Source organism: Mytilus californianus, unplaced genomic scaffold (assembly GCF_021869535.1).
Source record: "Mytilus californianus isolate M0D057914Y unplaced genomic scaffold, xbMytCali1.0.p SCAF_1, whole genome shotgun sequence".
NCBI classification, from domain to species: Eukaryota; Metazoa; Mollusca; class Bivalvia; order Mytilida; family Mytilidae; genus Mytilus; species Mytilus californianus.
In genome coordinates, this window is record NW_026262581.1 from 8,925,639 (window position 1) to 8,948,904 (window position 23,266).

Genomic DNA, 23,266 nt, shown 5'->3' on the forward strand with positions numbered 1-23,266 from the left:
CTCTAAAGTGTGTATGCATAAAGTGACTCAAACTTTTAATACTGGCATATGCCCTCACAAGTTGTTAATCAAAATAACTTTTCAGGAGGACACATGCGTACAAAGATATTGTATGACTAAGATATTGTTCTAAACTAATTTGTCGCTCATAGTTAAATTTGTTGGAATAGAGGAGCAAATATATTTCGTCAATCTCACCTGGAGTCGCACTACCCACACAGTCTAAGGTGTGGTAGTGTACCATGCGGGTGCGTTCAATATCATAGTCGCTACGTAGATTTGGACTACTGAACGTACAGCTAGCCTATCCGCCAAATAGGTCTAAATAGCCCCAAAATGCATGTTATGTAGAGAATTCGAAATGGCGTCGGGTTGATTATTACCATCGACGCTACTTTGATATAGGTTAGCTACGACACAGATAAATATCTACGGTATAGCGACTTTATTAGCTGCTGCGATTTGATCGCAAACCTGCCAGTTTCTATTTCCAAGCAATTTCTTTATTTTGTTAGGCTCCTCCTATGCTCAAAATTACCAATATATGAGATAGATAGTTTTCAAATCCAAAAACTACCATATGCTACTGTTGCTGAATCTTGCTGTTTTTTTTTTAATTAAAAGCGTCCCATATTTCACTAACATAAAGTTAAATTGTTGATCAATTGTGTAATCAAATATATAAATGAATTTTTGATTTAACGATAGTTTTTCTGAAGTTTATAATATATGTTTAAACTTTTCTTGTAAAAGTCATTCTTAGGATTTTTAGGAAAAGGAGCCTGGGACGAGTTTCACAAAAAATCTTACGACTAAAATTGATCGTAAGTTTACTGAATTGTGTAAGACTTACGGTCAATATTAGTCGTAAGTTGTTTTTGTGAAACTCATTCCTGAAGCACTTAAGTATACACATAAGGTCAAGGGAAGCAAATGAACAACGAAATTAATCAGAATCGAAAACCAAAATTTCCAAAAACTTGTGCCAATTCTGGCTACGGCTACCTTATGTCTGGGGTGGAAAAACCTTATCGTTTAAAAATAAAAACAGGTTATTTGTAGAAAAGGACGTATTAATTAATATTTCTTGCGACCACAGAAGCGCTGAATACTGGGTTGATAATATCCTTTGGGTGAAACGTCCACTAGCAGTGCATGGCATCGACCCAGTGGTTGTAAAAATTATCAAGATACCAGGCTAGACTTATTATTTGGTATGCAAGACGCGTATTTCGTCTACACTTTATTCATTAGTGTCGCACGAATCAAAACAGTTGAAAGGCCAAGTCAATAATGAAGTTGTAGAGCATTCAAAACCATATATTCAAAAAGTTGGGCCAAACCTGTCTAAGGTTATGCCAAATCTGTCTAAGGTTATGCCACATCTGTCGAAGGTAATACCAAATCTATCAAAGATTATGCCGAATCTGTCTAAGGTTATACCAAATCTGTCTAAAGGTACGCCAAATCTATCAACGGTTATGCCAAATCTATCTAAGGTTATACCAAATTTGTCATAGGACTAGGTTATGCCAAATCTGTATTAGGTTATGCCAAATTTGTCTAAGATTATGCCAAATCTATCAAAGGTTATGCCAAATCTGTGTAAGGTTATACCAAATCTGTCTAAGGTTATGTTAAATCTGTCTAAGGTTATACCAAATTTGTCTAAGGTTATGCCAAATCAATCTAAGGTTATACCAAATTTGTCTTAGGTTATGTCAAACCTGTCTAAGGTTATGCCAAATCTGTTTAAGGTTATGCCAAATCTATCAAAGTTTATGCCAAATATGTTTAAGGTTATGCCAAATATGTCTAAGGTTATGCCAAATCTGTCTTAGGACTAGGTTATGCCAAATCTGTCTAAGGTTATGCCAACTTTGTCTAAGGTTATGTCAAATCTGTCTACGGTTACACCAAATCTATCTTAGGTTATGACAAATCTGTCTAAGGTAATGCCAAATCTGTCTAAGGTTATGCCAAATCTGTCTAAGGTTATGCCAAATCTATCAAAGGTTATGCCAAATATGTCTAAGGTTATGCCAAATCTGTCAACGGTTATGCCGAATATGTCTAAGGTGATGCCAAATTTGTCTAAGGTTATGCCAAATCTATCTTAGGACTAGGTTATGCCAAATCTGTTTAAGGGTATGCCAAATCTGTCTAAGGTAATGCCAAATCTGTCTTATGTTATGCCAAATCTGTCTAAGGTTATTCCAAATCTGTCTAACGTTATGCCAAATATGTCTAAGGTTATGCCAAATATGTCCAAGGTTATACCATAACTATCAAAGGTTATGCAAAATTTTGTCTAAGGTTATGCCAAATCTGACTAATGTTATGCCAAATCTGTCTAATGTTATGCCAAATCTATCTAAGGTTTTGCCAAATCTGTCCAAGGTTATGCCAAATTTGTATAAGGTTATGCCTGTTGGTTTTTCGAACAGAACTAACAACGGTTAAAGGGTTGATTTGACCGGTCTTAACCACAATGGTACTGAAAAACCTTCAACAACAGGACGGAAATTGCATTCCAATATTTGTTTTTTTCGAAATTTTCCCATAAACATCATAAAGGAGCATACGAATTCCTGCAAATTTGTAGATCTGATTACCGAAAAGTATGTTGGCATGTCAGAGTGTTTAAAAAAGTCAATAAAAATAATTTGTTTTTACTAATATAACATGCGGGCGCTCATTAGATAGCACTTGCATCATATCATATATAATTATATAGGTATGAGTTCAAGTTGGGATTTGTTTTAGACTTCGAGTTAGAATTAGATGTAGAGTTCAAGTTTGAGTTAAATTTGGAGTTAAAGTTGAGTTACAGTTCAATTTCATATTCGAGTCAACATTCGAGCTTAAGTTAAATATTTCTAATTGATTATCGAGTTCGAGTAGTTCGGACTACAGTTCGAGATGAATTTTGAGCTCAATCTCCAGCACCGAGTTCATATCCGTTCCATTCAATATCATTTTATGAGTTCCTACGCGTAACGAGGCGTGGCATGCCGCCGAGTTTCATCTTGCGCATAATTATGATGTATTGCCCATATTACGCAGAACAAATATGTCAATGAAAAGTCACCATTGATTTTTTCAAAGATATGAAAGTCACCATTGAATTTTTCAAAGATATGAAAGTCACCATTGAATCTTTCAAAGATATGAAAGTCACCATTGAATTTTTCAAAGATATGAATAAATTATTTAATTTTTCAAAGATAAGAATAAATGAAGATGTTCTGTATAAGTCTATGAGACAACAATCCCAAATACGACAAAGATAGAAGGTTTTCAACTTACCTTGGAGATTTTATTGGCAAACCTTTCCCATATTATTTTTACAGCTTTAAGATATACACTGTAATATATATTCCAGACACTTGTCTTCGTTTACCAGGGTTCTTGCATTAGTTTCCATTCGGAAAACAAATTTCTAGCATATCGTGACATTCACAATTAAGAGTATGATGAAATCAATTATTGTTGGCCGAATATTATTCATTAACATATTCAAACAAAATTCTTTAAAAATGAAAGGTCATGCAAGTAGAAAACAACAGAAAAATTCTGCCAAAATCTAGCATTTTTGTATTTGTTTGATTTTTGCTTTTATCTAAAATTTTATTCATCCTAGACGGCTCGTTGCATTTTGTTTTGTTATTGCTATTTCCAAATACTGCCTTACAGTCAATCAAATTAACCATTTCGCTAAATATTGCATTTGTTAACACACTCAAAAGATACGCATAATTCGTTTCGTCTTTGTTGTCGTCGAAGAAGGTTGGTGGTTTAAGATGGATAAGAGTAATCTTTTTGATTGATGATTGATTTTTGGTTGCTTAACGTCCAGTGACAATTATTTCTTATTTTCAGGACGAATAATCTTTTTGAGTTGACGATTAGCTGCATCGCAGATATTAATTAGTAAAAGCATGGAAGTACTATGTTGAGGGACAATATATTGAAGGATAAGACTTTCCGGGCAGGGACTTTTGCTTGGCTCTGTAAAAAAGTTTAAAAAAAACGCAGCCACGTCCCGTTTGAATGGGTGACATTAAATCCGATGGTTCGTGAAGTGGAAATAGCACGATTTCTGTCGTTAAAGAACCATTGTAAAAACTCTTCGAAGGGACTGTTGCAAGGCAAAATGTTTGCCCCTCTCAAACATGGCATAATTTTGCATTAACAGTCCTCCAAATTTCCAGCCCTAACTCATTTCGGTCGACCTTCTTCGAATAGAACCTTCTTTATATTTGTTTAGCTTGATTTGTTCTTGTTATGAATATGCATGAAATGTTTGTCACTGGAAGATAATCAAATAACATGCAGTTAATCAAATGATAGAAATCTGATTATTTTGACATGTCAATTCTTCATCGGGAAACATCGCATCCTCGACATGTCAACCCTTCTTAATTACTCATCGGGGAAACATCGCTTCCTCGGCTTTAAGTAGCTAGCGTATTGTCCTTTACTTTTGTGATTTTTTTCGTATATATATATACGAAAAAAAACCATATATATATATATATATATAGTTGGTTTTTTTACTTTACAATTCCAATAATCATTTTTTGAATTCTGAAAACTAATTTCCAGCAAAATATGAGCCGACAATGGGGTTAACAAATTTTCAGAAATATTTCAGGGTTTTGCCGAATATTTGAAAGCCAATATTGCAAATAATGTTTAAGACAGGAATGTTACTTCTATGTTATTCAGTTTATCACAGCTTTAAACTTTAAATATTGATTATTTTTTTGCAAAAACTATCTATTCAGGAAAATGACAAAAAAAAAGCTCTTTTGAGACTCATTTTCCACGAACATACGCACGGTAATCTATGTTTTATTTCGTGATTTATTCAATTATTTTACCTCTGACTACAATAATTACAAAAACTCATAAAAGAACAATAAATAGTTAAACTATATGAACTCCCGTTAACTACTTTTTGGCCTCAAATCTCTCATCTTTTTATCTGGATAACATGGAAAGGTGCATAAAAAATCAGAGATTTTGATTTAAAAGAATGTGAAATGTTATTTGTATGTCATTGTAAAAATCAGCTTACAAAAAGTACTTGATTCTACACCATTGACACTGAACTAAGCTGATTTTTTAAAGAATATTCGCATGCATTTCCTGAAAGCAAGTTTAAAAAAATATATAAATCGTTCCTTCTAACGCTGTAATATCGACCGCCGGGTACTTCCTCCTTACGCTGTAATATAGACCGCCGGGTACTTCCTCCTTCTTACGCTGTAATATCGACCGCCGGGTACTTCCTCCTTCTTACGCTGTAATATCAACCGCCGGGTACTTCTTACGCTGTAATATCAACCGCCGGGTACTTCTTACGCTGTAATATCAACCGCCGGGTACTTCTTACGCTGTAATATCGACTGCCGGGTCCTTCCTCCTTCTTACGCTGTAATATCGACTGCCGGGTACTTCCTCCTTCTTACGCTGTAAAATCGACTGCCGGGTACTTCCTCCTTCTTACGCTGTAATATCGACTGCCGGGTACTTCCTCCTTCTTACGCTGTAATATCAACCGCCGGGTACTTCTTACGCTGTAATATCAACCGCCGGGTACTTCTTACGCTGTAATATCAACCGCCGGGTACTTCTTACGCTGTAATATCAACCGCCGGGTACTTCCTCCTTCTTACGCTGTAATATCAACCGCCGGGTACTTCCTCCTTCTTACGCTGTAATATCGACCGCCGGGTACTTCCTCCTTCTTACGCTGTAATATCAACCGCCGGGTACTTCTTACGCTGTAATATCAACCGCCGGGTACTTCTTACGCTGTAATATCAACCGCCGGGTACTTCTTACGCTGATATATCGACTGCCGGGTACTTCCTCCTTCTTACGCTGTAATATCGACTGCCGGGTACTTCCTCCTTCTTACACTGTAATATCAACCGCCGGGTGCTTCTTACGCTGTAATATCAACCGCCGGGTACTTCTTACGCTGTAATATCAACCGCCGGGTACTTCTTACGCTGTAATATCGACTGCCGGGTAATTCCTCCTTCTTACGCTGTAATATCAACCGCCGGGTACTTCTTACGCTGTAATATCAACCGCCGGGTACTTCTTACGCTGTAATATCGACTGCCGGGTACTTCCTCCTTCTTACGCTGTAATATCGACTGCCGGGTACTTCCTCCTTCTTACGCTGTAATATCGACTGCCGGGTACTTCCTCCTTCTTACACTGTAATATCAACCGCCGGGTGCTTCTTACGCTGTAATATCAACCGCCGGGTACTTCTTACGCTGTAATATCAACCGCCGGGTACTTCTTACGCTGTAATATCGACTGCCGGGTAATTCCTCCTTCTTACGCTGTAATATCAACCGCCGGGTACTTCTTACGCTGTAATATCGACTGCCGGGTACTTCCTCCTTCTTACGCTGTAATATCGACCGCCGGGTACTTCCTCCTTCTTACGATGTAATATCGACTGCCGGGTACTTCCTCCTTCTTACGCTGTAATATCGACTGCCGGGTACTTCCTCCTTATTACGCTGTAATATCGACCGCCGGGTACTTCCTCCTTATTACGCTGTAATATCGACCGCCGGGTACTTCCAACAGATTTAATATGTCAATGTCGGGAATAATTAATAAAGTATGTTCAAAGTAAATTCGTGTACAGAAACATGAATGAAATAGTGTATTCGTGATTCAAACTATTGTTATTCAAAATAGAAATCATGAACTATTTAGAATAAATATTACTTTTATAATATGCCCGTTTTAGTCTGTTGTTTGTTAAAAATTACCACGTATAAATCTATGTTCGTCTTTGCATAGGCGTAGCGTTATCGTCATCTTAACATAGAACAAAAAATCCGCTCAAATCGTTACAATAGGTGCCGTCATGGCTTGAACTTAGATTACAATGCCCTTTGAGCACATGCCCTTGGTGACTCCTGCATTCGGATAACTGCTTAGTATTCTTGTCCATGTGCATCAGCAATGAGGAGGACTAGATAACATTTTTTTGAACATAAGTTTATAAAGATGTATTGTAAAGTGCTTAACTAGTCATATCTATGTTTATTTGCTCGAGTGTCCTTTAAGCACCTGCCCTTGGCGACTCTTGCATTTGGCTAACTTTAATATTTGTTCATATGCATCATCCACGAGGAGGACTAACTCATAAAAGTTTATTTCATAATGGATATGATGCTGCTTCTGGTGCATGGTCAACAAACACTGAACATTGTGGTTTATATGGTTATATTATTAACTTATACTATATTTCATGTTTAAGCCGTTTTTCCTTTCGTATTACCTATATTGTAATTGTTTTATATACTAATCATTGCTCTGATTTTGGTTTGTATTTTGTGTTAGTTGTCATATAACGTATACACTGTGATGGCGTTTGATTTGCGGGAGACGTTGTAAAACTGGTCCAGAACGTCGTAGAGTGCGTGATCTTTCCAGGCACAAACTATGTCAGTAAGGAACCACACTTGTATTCACATTTATAGAGTTTTCATTATATTGACACAGTAACGCAAATGCAAATAAAAAGACAATTCCTATGAAAATACTAGAAAAAAACACGATATCAGAACCTTGCAAAATTGATGAATAGAATGCGACAAATACTTAATTTTTGTTGAACAATATTTGAAATAAAAAATGGTACCCATAAAAGGTAGAGATGTCAAATGTGTCAATACTATATTGTATGAATTCTAAAAGTTCTTTGGAATTCTAAGACATAGCTCTTCATCTTTGGTAAAAATTCCAAACATAAACTAGGCCTTTGCTTGTTCATGATATATCTCTGTTTAAAAACGGTAGGTGTCGTATGTTAAATTGTAGGATGAAAACAAAATGTTTGTAAACATTGTCAAAACTCTTTATGATACATGAGAAAATCTCAGCGAGCGTCGCTTTTCTTACTGTTTCTAAATAGAGCTTGTGCGACTGATAAATTTGATTGATTGTTGTTTGTCTAACGTCCAGTGAGAAATATTTCATGCATAATCAGGACGAGAAACTGTTAACAATTAATACAATAGGTAAAGGTTCTGCAAAGTAGGACTAGCCGTCAGGGATGAAGGGATTATTTCCCCGACAATGTACGGCAGAGGCGGATTTAGAATTAAATTATAACACGTGTCTAAACCAATCCAAGGAGTAATCAAGTATTTCTATAATGTCTTTGTTCTTTTGGAAGACACTTTGCAGTTTTCTGATTATTATAAATTGTAATTAAATTATAACACGTGTCTAAACCAATCCAAGGAGTAATCAAGTATTTCTATAATGTCTTTGTTCTTTTGGAAGACACTTTGCAGTTTTCTGATTATTATAAATTGTAATGAGAGCTTAATCTTGACACTCGTAGTTTGTTCCCAAGTGTATTGCTGTCATACAATTATTTAAGTATTCTTTCTATTTTGTTGGATTAATTGTTTTATTATTTTTATTCCGCATGGTGTTTCCAGAGACATATATACACATGTGTATATATGTCTCTGGTGTTTCTGATATCAATTTGTGGGAAAATTTTGGTTGATTATATAGGAAATCACTGAAGAATGACTGGAGCGGGCCTCTTCCTACGCAGACAGTGTGAAAACTTATTATGAAAATTTCTGGATCCGCCACTGGTACTACGTATATATTGTTAATGAATAAAAAGAAATCAAATCTCGGTGTGCGCCAACAATCAACCCAACAAGCTGAAAAAGTACCCAGAAACAGGGTGTAATAGTGATAGTTGTCTCAGCTTGAACGGACAAAATATAAACATAGACAACCGAAATCAGACTTGGACCAAACTTAGTTTGGACCAAGCATATTTAAAATATCATTGATTTTCGAAATATATAGTATTTCTCGATATAGATAACAATTAAGTACCAATACCGAATATATATTGTTACGGCGAGGAAACGGTTAACTCAACCCAAAAAGAAAAGAGACTAAGACAAGAAGTACAATGGGGAGTCAAGAAATACATGGAAGAAGTCAGCTCCAATTACAAGGACAACTCTAAGAAATTCTGATCCTATATTAAAAGCAAAGGACAAGAATGGACAGGAGTAGCACCATTAAAGAACAAAATGGGATTCCTCCAAAGCGATAACAAGAGCAAAGCTAACATCCTTAACGACCAATTCCAGTCCGTATTTACAAAAGAAAAACTTAATAACTTCCCAAAAAAAGGGAAAAGTCCATATACCACCATGTCGGATATAAAAATCAATGTAAAAGGAGTTCACAAATTATTGAAGAACATAAAACCACATAAGGCAACTGGACCAGATGCTATACCATCTTGTATACTAAAGACAGCAGCAGACCTACTTGCTCCAATTCTTGCAGGACTGTAGCAAGCATCCCTCAACACCGGAGAAATCCCTCAAGATTGGAAAGATGCAAATGTAGTCCCAATCTTCAAAAAGGATGAAAGACATTTAGCATCAAACTACAGACCTGTATCACTTACCTCCATTACATGCAAACTCCTGGAACACATTGTACACAGCAGTGTAATGGACCACTTCGACAAACACAAAATTCTTACAAACGCACACATGGATTCCGCAAAAAACGATCATGCGAATCCCAACTATTCATCACCATTCATGACATTGCATCGAAATTAAAAAGTAACAGCCAAGTAGATATCACCCTACTAGATTTTGCAAAGGCGTTTGATAAAGTGCCACACCATTGCCTACTACATAAACTTGAGTATTACGGGGTAAACCCTAAAACAAACAAGTGGATAAGATCCTTCCTACAAAACAGAATGCAAAGCGTTATCCTAGAAGGAGCTGTCTCTGAACAAGTTTCAGTACTCTCTGGTGTACCTCAAGGCACAGTTATTGGACCATTACTGTTCCTGGCCTACATAAACGACATGCCAGAAACAGCAACATCATCAGAGACCAAACTATTTGCAGACGACATCCTCATCTATAGAACCATAAGCAACCAAGCAGAAAGTGACCTCCTGCAGAAAGACCTTACATCTTTAGAGGACTGTAAAAATAAATGGCAAATGAGCTTCAATGCGAAAAAATGCAATTGTAATCCGAAGCAATTTAAACTAATATCTAAGATAGTACTACAGAGACTTGTATAGTACCCCCGGATAGTACCCTACTTTTCCATGTCTCTAGTTAATTTTTGATAAATAAAAAAAAACAGAATTCACAAAGAAAAGCATTGGAAGTATATAAGTATATATTCAGCTGATATTTACGAGCGGTAAAATCCCAAATAATTTGTCGAACGTCCATCAGGGATATATAACAGTTAGTTTTTCTTGACACTTTACTATTTGAAGCACCCTTTAAGAAAATATTTTCTATTTTTATTTTTTAAACATATGCATATGATCTGACTGCAAAATAAACTAATATACACAATTTTTTGAAACATCAAGAAAAATGGAATGGATATAAGGGGCCTATAAGCATTTTTTCTTTTATTTTCCGAGTTTATGAGACCTTTGATATAAACAATGTCCCCTCCCCTCGCGAAAAAAGAAGTGATCAAATTGACATTCTATCGGCGACACATGTTTATGTATTCGCCAGGGGCGGGTCCATGTGAGGGCGTAATGGGGGTACCCCCCCCCCCTTTAAAAAAAACTATCGTAATCTGCTAATATTTTGAATATGGTAATTTATCATATTCATTAATTAAATACATACTCTGAAAATGGTTCTAATGAATCCATTCTAGTCTAACCATTCATTGAAAATGAGAGTCCGTCAGTATTTCTGTGTTCATTTTAGGTTTGGCGTTAAGGTACATTTATACTAGTAACATGTATATTTGGTATAGCATTTTTACTTCCCATCTGGATAGCCTTTGGTAGTATCATATTGTTTCAATATCCATTGGTGAGTAACTGTAACTAAGTGACATTGACCTACATTTTGCCATGAAGTTCAAGCACCATATTTATTTATGTAGGGGGGGGGGGGGGTAGGAGGGGTCCTGATCCCGAAATCCCGGGCTTAAAAACATGGAATCCCGAGGTCCCGAATTTAAAAAAATTTAAATCCCGACATCCCGAAATTCGAAAAAAGAATTCCCGCATCCCGAAAGGATCAATCCCGAAATCCCGAGCTTAAAAACACCCGATCCCGGAGTCCCGATAAAGGTCCTACCCCCTCCCCCTATGTACCATATACCACCTATCGGAACTAGACAGTGACATGATTGCTTTAATTTAGTACTGTAGTACAATGATGTCAATTTTTCATATTCAATCATGTATTCCACATTAAAGCCTACAATATTTAGAACGAAAGAACTTTATACTTCAGTGTTTGTTTGTCTTGTATCATGTGTGTCGTTCAACGAAACCAGAACTTAATCTAAAATAGAGAGATATTTATCAGTCTGGCTACTTCATAATTTGATGCTAAATTGTTGAAATCTAGGAGTTTCTGAGCTTCCCCATGGACCCTCTACCAGGGCAACCGTAATTTCGCCTCCCGTTCATAAAATCCTGGCCTATGACTATTGAAATGTTAAGTAACGCCTTATACCCTAAAATTTGGAATTTCTCGTTATTGGTCTACTGCTGTTAAGATCCATCCAATCATTTGAATATACCATAGACAATTAATGGAGAGAATTCGGCATAAAAAATGTCAAACCCTGACACTTTAACTATAAAATATACATGCTCTAAGTCAGGAACCGTTACATTAGTACATTTCACAATTATTCTATGGTTCTATCTTCAAAATATTGTATGATCTTGTATCCTACATGTATGTTATTAATAATGATTTTGTTTCTTTCAGGCAATAAAAGAAAACCAGTAATATATCGTATTTGCGGTCAATGTGTCTTTTCAGGTTTTCTGAATGAAAAAATGTTACCGAAGGATTCTCTAATCGCGCAAAACAATGCAGTTCTAATTAACGCTTAGCATACATGTGTCCTTTCTGATAGGTATATTCATGATGATAATGATGTGAAATGACTATCGATTTTTATGACAGCCAGGTGTTTGTTCAGTTGAAGTGTTCATAATGCCTTACCTGAGAAGGCATGTTTTTCAATAGACACCGCTTTAGCAGCCGTAGGAAAGATGGAAAATGGAAGTAGGACTTCACGGGAGTAAAGGAAGATATCTGGGAAATCTAATGTATTTACCACTAGATTATACTGTGTCTGATTATGTTTTGAGAAGAAGAGGAGCAATATCATTTGGTTCAAGCACAGTATTTGCATCCACACCGAGGTTTGAGGTACGAACTGTTATAAAATAATTTGTTTCTACTGGAATCATGGATGTAAACCCTACTCACACCTTGAGAAATCAGAGGATTTCCCCTCAATACTAATATACTATAATATTGTTAAAAACTAATTCTCTAAAGTAATATTTTGATATAAATTTACACTGTTACACCACAGTTGGGGATGTGCTAGGATCGGTTCCCAACATACTGGATAGTCTCCAATCCTCAATCTTAATGGCATAATACCTGTTGGCACACATTGTCTTCAATGTGCAGGTTTACTCCTTCGTTGGTTATGCTCAACATAATTTTCTCTCTGCTTTTAAAGGATATCTTTTGATATAATTTACCACTGCTAGTAGTTTGGCTTTCGTCTCTTCGATGTTCTCGCCGTCTAGTCTGGTTAATATGGTAGCTAAATTCTGGTCTGGATGTTGGGTCCTTCATTTCTGATTTTAGGTAATTTTTCTCTATTCTGTAATTTTATTTTTTGCCCATTCTCTATTCTCTATATTTAAGCACACCATTATTCTCTATTCTTTATTTGTTTGGCCTATTTTTCTCTCTTTATTCTGCACCTTTTGCCCATTATTCTCTTTTCTGTAAACTCCATCCAGACCCTATACTGATACTAAACTCTAAAATATTTTTTTCAGCAGTAAAACTTAATATCTAGCTTTTTATACCCCCTCCCCTCCACCACCACATACATGTAACTTTACACACTTTGTAGTTTGAAGTCGACAGTATATAGTGACAAGGTGTCCATCCATACATTGTACATCTTATCACTATTTATTCCAATTCCATAAAATTCTGAAGTTACAAAACTTAATTTTCATGACTTCACAAACCAGTTGAATCTATCTGGGCCCTGTTTAAACTACATTGTACAATGTACATGTATGTACATGTGTTGTGCATAAAACTTTTTAAAGAGACAGGTTTAAACCATCAAAAACACTTCAAACAAAGCATTTTTATGACTTTAATTTGTGTTTCAAAAAACTGGATCATGATCCATCAAAATTTCAAAGTGTCCATTTTCTAAACTTTTTCCTCTAAATGCTTGCTACTAATGACCTTTGTTTTGGCCACTGTATCATTTCCACAATAGTCGTTTTGGCTTTGGTTGATTTGGTCACAGTATTTCATTATGTTCCGAACACAAATATATGCAGTACATGATTTGAAAGAAATATGTTTTGAAAAGGCATATTATTTAACAAAAGTCTTTTTTGTCTCCGCCTGTGACGAAAGTTGAGACATACACATGTACAACTATTTAGAGGCCTTGCCCCCATGTCATGGTCCAGTGACTATGAATATATTAGCAATTTTCAATGTTAAGTTTCTACTTCAGTCAGTTTGAGAGGAACTATATTTTTACTTCGTGTACTTGTGATATATCAATGATATTTTCTGTAAAGTTGCATTACTATCAGTATCTTTCAAGGCCCTGCCCCCTAGGTCATGGTCCAGTGACTTTGAATAAATTAGCAATGTTTCTGTCCATCAGATTGTCTTTTTCTGAATTTTCTGCTGACAGACCAGATATATATCTATGTGTCAACAGTTTATTTAAAAGCGTTATGCCCCATGGAAATATTGATTATATGGAAAATTGAATTGTAAGTGCTCTCAAGCCTACATTCTCTACGATATTCATGAAAAATAAAGAACACCAAAATTTTATTTTTAGTTGATGCCCTAGCCCTTCAACAGATGCTGATGTGGTGTATAGCAATCACCAATCAATCAATCAACAGAAAAAATATGTGCAATGTGGTGGACATTAGAACTCTGTTCTTTTATTTCATTTGACATTTTCGGGTATACAAGTAGTAGTTCAAAAAGATTTTGGTGCAGACTGAAATGTGAGCAATACAGGTACAGGTGTGCCTCTTGTTAACAACCCAGAGTTTTTCTGAAATCCAGACACTACAGTACTGTACACATTTGTATTTGTTTCTCCTTCTTAACTTGTAATTAATCAGAATTTAATAAAACTTTCTCAGAATCTACACCATATAATGCAATTGTGCACGTATTATTTTTGTATTTCAAGTTATTTTGGGGATTCTTTTCGGTAACATAGTCTTTGCCACCTTTATGTGGGGCAGTAATATCATTTTTGCAAGCTTTGCTCGCTGTACCTCTACCTTTATTCTGAGGCTTCATTGAGGTGAACGACCATTTTATCAACATTGTTTGTATGTCTGCATTATCATATTGGCTTTAACTACATCTATTATAGTAATTGCCCTTAAATAACGATTTTAGCCCATGTTAGCCATTTTTTACTTTTCTGCTTAGTGGTGGTAATTTGAAAAATATATCAATATTAATAGGTAGAAATCTTTGCCATAATTCAGACACTAGAAACCTCAAGTTTTTAGACAAATTGATGTCTATATTCTTACAAATCTAAAAAATGTATATGTGTCCCTTAATTTGTACTAAACATGAACATTATAAAATTTGTAAAATGAAATGCATATGGAAATGACAGAAAAAATTTCCCCCTGCTAATGAAGGAAATCTATTGTGACAAATTGATCTGACGTCATGGTTGTTTATCACTATTTTGTTCACACTATTTACTTAGAAAATAATGAAACTGAGTAATAAGTTGCTAATATGTTGCTGAACCTGACAAATATGACAATAACAGCATTTGGTTGATTGATTGATGGACTGATTTCTTACATCTGCTCTATGGATGAGGACTTGTCTGTTTTGATTTCCACAAAATGCATGAAAATTATTTCTTTCTTGCCACTGAAGTTTCAATTTTATCATAAGGTATTTACTATTACAGTTGTTCTTGAATGGAAATTGTAACTGTTTTAACCATTACACAATTTTGAAAAGCTGATGACTGTACTGTGAATAATGGTCATTGATGATTATGTACTTTTTTATGGATGCGTATTTGACAGTACATGTTGTAAATTAAAACTTGTTCTAATTAAATTTGTGCTTCAAAACATACAAATGTGGATGACTCTAGTTGCATTCTATGGATTTAAAATCATTACCAAAAATGTTAGAAAACTGTTGTGGTATACATTGTGTAGTAGGCATCAACATCTAAACGTTGTATCTGGCAATCAACGAGGGTTTGGATGAGGGGGTCCTTCTTGTCTTTATTCTTTAATTTTTAGACCATATTTTTCTATTCTTTATATTTTAACACCCCATTTTTCTCTATTCTTTATTTTTTTGGGTCTATATTCATGATATTTCTCTATTCTTTATTTGATTGCCACATTTTTGTCGAGCCTTCGACTTTAGTCAAAAAAGCGAGACATAGCTATCCTACATTCCGTCGGCGTCGTAGGTGTCGGTGGCGTTCACAAATATTCACTCTGTGGTTAAAGTTTTTGAAATTTTAATAACTTTCTTAAACTATCCTGGATTTCTACCAAACTTGGACAGAAGCTTGTTTATGATCATTAGATAGTATCCAGAAGTAAATTTTGTAAAAATAAAATTCCATTTTTTCTGTATTTTACTTATAAATGGACTTAGTTTTTCTGCCGGGAAATATTACATTCACTCTGTGGTTAAAGTTTTTAAAATTTTAATAACTTTTTTAAACTATCCTGGATTTGTACCAAACTTGGACAGAAGCTTGTTTATGATCATAAGATAGTATCCAGAAGTAAATTTTGTAAAAAAAAAAGTCCATTTTTTCCTTATTTTACTTTTAAATGGACTTAGATTTTCTGCCAGGAAACAACACATTCACTCTGTGGTTAAAGTTTTTAAAATTTTAATAACTTTCTTATACTATTTTGGATTTGTACCAAACTTGGACAGAAGCTTGTTTATGATCAAAAGCTAGTATCTAGAAGGAAATTTTGTAAAAAAATAAATCTGTTTTTTTTCTGTATTTTACTTTTAAATGGACTTAGAATTTCTGCCAGGAAACAACACATTCACTCTGTGGTTAAAGTTTTTAAAATTTTAATAACTTTCTTATACTATTTTGGATTTGTACCAAACTTGGACAGAAGCTTGTTTATGATCAAATGCTAGTATCTAGAATGAAATTTTTGTTTTCTTTCAGTTAACATTACATTCAGTCTGCAGTTAAAGTTTTTAAACATTTATTAGATTCATAAACTATCCTGGATTTTTAACAAACTTGGACAGAAGCTTCTTACAATCAAAAGATAGTACCAAGAGGAATATTTTTATTGATTTACTTACTCATTTTTGTTGAGCCTGCGATTAACAGAAAAAGTAGGCGAGACACTGGGTTCCGTGGAACCCTTACAAATTTTTCTGTAGTATTGGCCCATTATTCTCTATTCTTTATACCCCATCCACACCCTCATGCATTGTATTCTGTAGTATTGGCCCATTATTCTCTATTCTTTATACCCCACCTACAACCTCATGCATTGTATTCTGTAATTCATTTTAGATAACAAGTGATTGGAATTCTTAAGAAACCTTCTGTCTTCCATATAAAAATAAGGAGATATGGTTTGATTGCCAATGAGATAACTATCCACCAGAGACCAAAGGATAAGGATGTAAACAACTATAGGGGACCTTACAACCTTCAACAATGAGCAAAACCCATAAGTCATAAAAGGCCTGGCATAACTGTTTAAATTTTATATACTTCTTGATTTATCAAACCAATACAGCGATAAGCATGATAAGATGAATTGTAAATCCTATAAAATTATTACATTTATAAATTTTTGATTCAATTTTTTTTCCCTTTTTAATTGTGTTATCCAAAGTAAAAATCTGGTTATAAAAAATACAGCATGCAGGAGGGGGAGGCAATCCACAGTTTCCTTGCAAATTCAACCAATGCTTTTTGAATTTGTAGTTATTGATGACGAAATGGAGGTCAATTTTGATATTGACGATTTTCACATTTACCGTTCAGAAGTTATGATCCTTGATAGATTTCTGTCATTTCTTGTAATAACCTATGAACCATCCACCAACGCTTTTCAAATTTTAAAATGTTGTTACTGATGACAGAATGGTTGTCAAGTTTGATATTGTTGATTTTCTGTTCAATTGAATATTATTCAAATTTTAATATGGAGTCAATGATAACAAAATGGAGTTCATGATTGATATTGACAGTTTTCAGCTTTCCCGTTCAGGAGTTATGGTCCTTGAAAGATTGGAAAATTGCATTTTGTGTTGGTTCCATGCAATAACTTATCAACCTTTCGGCAAAAGCTTTTCAAATTTTAATATATTGTTACTGATGTCGAAATGGAGGTCAAGCCTTAAATTGATGATTTTCACTTTTACGTTTGGGGACATATGATACAATGTACTTGATAGATTGGGAATAGGCACAGAACATGGCTGGTTAAACAAGCCTGAAAAGAGCCTTAAATGTACATTAGAATACATCAATTTCATTTGTACTAGTTGCCCTCGCTGTTCAACACTTGTTACCTTCAAAATACAGAAAACACAGTTTGCTATCAACTTGACAGCTCATTTCTTGTTATTTGATGTGCCTCTGCATTGATGGTGCTAATTTGAAATTAGAAATTGAATTTTATTTTACCTTCTTCAGTGCACAAAGCATCTGTCTTCTGACCAGGTACAACATAGTTTCAAAATAAGTATTTATTTTAGAATATGTCAATTTCCTGAATTACTATAGAAATTATGTTGAAGTAACATTTTTTTAAACAAAATAATTAGAACAGGTTTTATTCTATCTCAACCATGAGTTATGTTTCTTCAAAATGGATAGTTTCACGAGGAAAAAGTGTAACTTGAACATATTGTAACTTTTGCAGGTAATGCATGTTACTGATAGCTTATGACTAACCTTGAATTAATTCTTTAACCACTAAAGTATAACTATGTTTATGTGGCAGACCATAGCCTATTAGTGAATGAAATTAATGGTGATAATTAGGAAAATAGTTTGCTTTAATGGTTTTTGCACACCTTACAGACAGAAGGATAGTTGAGTGATTCGTGCAAAATATGAATGAAAAAAGAAGTTTAAGTAACCATGACAACTTAAGGTTTTATCTTGTAAAAGATGTTAATTGATATTATTTTTTTCACTCATCGGAATACATAATGACAGTAGAATTTTTCATTTATGATATTAGTATGAGGTAAGAAATTAATAATTTTTCCTGATGATAAATGAAGAAGTACCAATTGCAAGTTTAAGAAGTACTAAGCATACATTTTTTTTATTGAGGTTTAAAAGTATATTCAGGTATATTTGATTGTTCATTTTCTTCACTGTGTGAATTTTGAATAAGAAAATTAATTAAAAACAATCTGAAGAAAAATGTTCAGCCTCAAAATTGTTCAGATTTTTACTACTACCATAAAATCGTGAAAGTTTCCATATTATAATTTAAGCTTCGTAAACCTTTTTCATTCCAAATTCTTTGCAAATTTTAACCTAGTTACTTGGATCAAATTGTTAGTGAAAAATCATTCTACTGTTTGACTCCACACAACGAGTAGCATTTTTATTTAATTTTAAGTTTTTGACCCTTATGTCTGTAATATCAGCCAATTTTGTTTCCTAATGATAAACTGGGGAACATGACTTGGGATTTTAACATGAAAATGTGGTCACATATGACAGAGGAAGATTCCTATTGTTTTTCAGGTCAACATGTCCAAGGTCACAAATACTAAAAAATAGACCCAAATTACCGGTAGTGCAGAAAAAGGATTTCCAGATAATAAATGAAGAACCTACATTAAAGTTAAATTTAGATATATACACAGCTGTGTAGCATCACCACTGGATAAAGGTACCCCAGAAGCCAAGAAACAATGATGGCAGAAAGTATCTATTCTATTCCCTGTACAGTAAAAAAAACTATTCGTTGTACAATTAATCAGCTTTATTTACATGAATTTCTCTATGAAAACAATAGATCATTTCGAAATACAATGTTATTCTCGCTTAAATATGATATAACTTTGTTCTACAAAACCTTGAATGACTTAAAACTCATCACTTGCTTCTTTGAACAGGTACCACCCGATCTGATTCTGAAGATTTGTAGAGAGAGAAAGCAAGTTAAGGGTCATCATCAGCCCTTAATAGTAGTTACATTATTAAGAATCACTATCATAAAACTTTACTTGTCAGCAAAACGTAGAATATAATGAAAATAAGATGAATTTGACCTTACATGACTTCACATTTGTTTTTTCCAGCGCCTTGGGGTCCCTATATCCGGTGATGGTGCTTCTTAGTGATATATAAGGTCTTTTATATTGATTCTTTGAGACATATCTTCTATGTTACAAATAGATTTTTATTGTCTCGCCTTGACGGAGTCAAAAAGCGAGACATAGGTATGCTGTTTCCGGCGTCGGTGACGGCGATGGCGTCAACAATGTATTAGTTTGTGATTAGGTTTAGTTCAAGGTGAACCACTAGTGGTAGGTCAATGATATTTGGTATTCAGTTGTATTAGCATTGGCACATCTCATTACCTTGGAGATTATTTGGCCCTGCCCTCTCAGTCAAGGTCTATTGACTTTGAAACTTTTCATAGTTTACATGTATTAGTTTGTGATTAGGTCAATTTATGGGGAACCACTAGTGGTAGGTCAATGATATTTGGTATGCAGTTGTATAAGCATTGGCACATCTCATTTCCATGGAGATTACTTGGCTCCGCCCCCTTAGTCATGGTCTATAGACTTTGAAAATTTTGCTAAGTTAACATGTACAAGTTTGTGATTAAGTCAGTCAAGGGGAACCATTAGTGGTAGGCCAATGTTAATTGGTGTTCAGTTGTGTAAGCATTAGCACATCTCATTTCCATAGAGAATATTTGGCCCCGCCCCCTCAGTCATGGTCTATTTACTTTGAAACCTTTGCTTAGTTTACATGTATTAGTCTGTGATTAGATCAGTTTAAGATGAACTGCTAATGTTAAGTCAATGATATTTGGTATGCAAATTTATTGGCATTTGCAAGTATCGTTTCCATGGAGATTATATAGCCCCACCCCTGATCATGGTTCATTGACTTTTAAACTTTTACATAGTTTACAAGTTAATGTTTGTTTAGGTTTGTTTAAAGGGAACGACTTATAATAAGTCAATGGTATTTGGTATGCAGTTGAATTAGCATTGGCCCATCTCATTCCATGGAGATTGTTTAGCCATGTACCTTCAGTCATGGTTCATCAACTTTGAATATTTGCATAACTTACATGTTAAAGTATTGCTATTTTAATTTCAACATTTGCATTATCAAAATTACAAAAAGGCGAGACATATCTCTGTGATAACAGTTTATTCATTCTAAGACCAAAAACAGAAGGCTATAGTGATAACTTGGAGTAGGGCATGGGGAAGGGGTTGTGACTTGAAGCTCAGGGGTTAAAAAAAGAGAAAAACAAATTTACGATCCTTAACCTTGTCTCACACTTGAGATAGGAACATGAAAATTGGTAATTAACCCAATAATTGATATTTTGGCTGAAACCAGAATTATGAGTGAAAATGTAACTGAGTTATCGAGTAATTATACTAGTGAAATGTTGTAAAGTATCTGATGTAAAAAGTTGACACTTGAATTAAAGCTTACATTATATATAAATATTGAACATATGGTGTTGGACTTTGTGTGGTATGGTCTTTTTAATTAATGCTATCCACATAACTATGGAGTAGGGATATTCAGCATGGTTGCAGTTTTTCATATAAAAATGTAGAATGTTAGGGTTCTTTTTTAAAAGAATATATATATATGTATAAGAAACATCATTTTTTCTCTAAACACATGTAGAGTTGGATTAGACTACTGACATCAAGGGAAACAATGTCATCATGTCCCCTAGAGCTACCAAGCTCTTTTATTCATACATTTTTGGTCACTTTAACTCTGCACCAGCAAGTGATAATACTGTCAATAGTATTGAAACTTGAGATTAAATCCTATTTAAATTTGAATAAATACTTGTCTTGTATTATATTTTTGGTAGTAATACAATGTAGATGCAAGAAAAGTTCAATGAAATTTGAATAGTTCAACACACATGTAGACAACACTTGTAGACTTATTTCTTTTAAAGGATTTGCATGTCTTGTTCAATCAAGATAGATTTGAATTTTATAAGTTTATAAACCTTATCTTATTTGTAAAGCTTTTAGTGACCATAGTGGACATTTATAATTTAATTTTAGGGTAAACATATGGGTGTGTCATAGATCTCTTGTGCCTATAGATTGTAAATATAATTAACTAATATATAATTTTCTTTTTACTGAAGTGTGGACCAGCCTGGGAGGGAAGGGTTCATATGGAGGAAATCACCTATTTTGCCAAATTGATTTGTCTATTGTATAAATCAACAAATATATCAAATATATATATATATATATATATGAGCTGCGTCAGATAGAAATTGACCTTATGCAAGTGAATATCAACACATCGGTTAACCTTTTTAAGGTTTGGAAAGTCTGTAACTATCTGAAAATTGAGCTGTTAAAAGAAAATCTACAAAACAGACCAAATTCATCTTTTATTTCCTATTTGAATGTTCCAAAATCAATCAAATTCTTATACATGTATATGTATACGTACACTTGCATAAGTTTGATTTCTATCCAACGTAGCTCATATATCAACCAAATTATGAATAGACCTTATCGCTATTTCGATATCTGCGACACTAATGAACTATTGACGTCCTACAACAATCACTTTTCCTTCGTGGCGTCAGACATTTTCTATTGTAACGTCAAAATTTTACGGGAAACTTTTTGATGTCCAATAATGGCGGACAAATAGCGACAAGGTGTATTTTCATAACTATATGTTACTACTTTTAAGAATCTGGAATCTGACTCTTGGCAATGAACAGTAATTGTAAAAAACCATCCTGGCTATTCATTACACATGTAGGACAATTGCAAAAACTTGTGATTGTATAATTCAATGTTTGTCCTTGTCATCATTGTTGTTTCTCTGTAGAGCAGCAAGTTTTATGGTTTGACCCATGTCTTTCTATGTAGTAAACAATTAACTTGTTGCCTTATCAATAATTTAACAAGGAATTTTTTGAAACTCTAGAATTGCAGGCCAAATACTGTAAAATCAGAAATTATTACGTCCGGTTTTTATTGCGATTTTTAAAGAATGGACAAAACTGTGAGATTAATTATTGCGATTTCAGGAAAATCTGCATACAGATATATGTATTGAATTCAGAATGTGAGTTCTTGTTATTGTGATACTCACCCAGTCGCATTATTCCCATTGATAAAAACCTCGCAATAATTTCTGAATTTACAGTAATATAACAGATTATGGGTATCTAAAGAATTAACTAATTGTAACAAAAGGGTTAGTACTTCTTCATTTGATGCATTTATTGTTCTAATTTACAAGGATTATTTTAGTTTGAAAATTCTTCCCTGTTATTTTAATTAACTTTGAACTAGCTCTCCTGATATTAGGGGTTAAAGCCAAGAATTGTATTTAAGCTTTATCATCAGGAGTACATAATTATTTGTGGTATAAATGCTAAATACTAATACATAAGATTTGGATTTTCAAGTTCCTGCTCAATACTATAAATACGTTATAGTGAGTGTCAATTTATGTGGATTGAGTAAAATTTACATTTTTGCGGATATTTGATTTCGTGGTTTTCGTGGGCAAAATGTTCACACCTGAAAAGTGGCTTTGATATTTAAAGTCAACCTTGGATGTGTTTTTGTCCCATTCAATTCTTTATAATAAGAAAAATAATCTTGTCTGTTTTTCCCTTAAATAGATTTCAAGCAACTTTAATTTTTTAATTCTATTAGGGCCAAACAAGGCAGATATACGGGAATTGCATGCCCAAAATAGCAATTTAGTTATTATGTTATATTTGTGTGTGTTGCTTCCTTTGAATTCCTTAAAAACAAAATACTTGTATTTGCCCTCCAGATGTCTCATGGCAATTTTTGTTATTGGACTGCTGACTCATTTACTTATACGCAAC

General features: G+C 34.1%; 1 protein-coding gene across 1 annotated transcript in view; it reads left to right on the top strand.

The window, feature by feature from the left end:
- The first annotated feature begins 12,105 nt into the window (after positions 1–12,105).
- The window catches only part of LOC127699323 (high affinity cAMP-specific 3',5'-cyclic phosphodiesterase 7A-like), a 106,701-nt gene continuing 95,540 nt past the window's right edge, over positions 12,106–23,266 (top strand). The window contains exon 1 of the mRNA XM_052203026.1: positions 12,106–12,275. Coding sequence (XP_052058986.1) covers positions 12,123–12,275 — 153 coding nt within the window. The 5' untranslated portion in view covers positions 12,106–12,122. The remainder of the gene's footprint in view (positions 12,276–23,266) is intronic.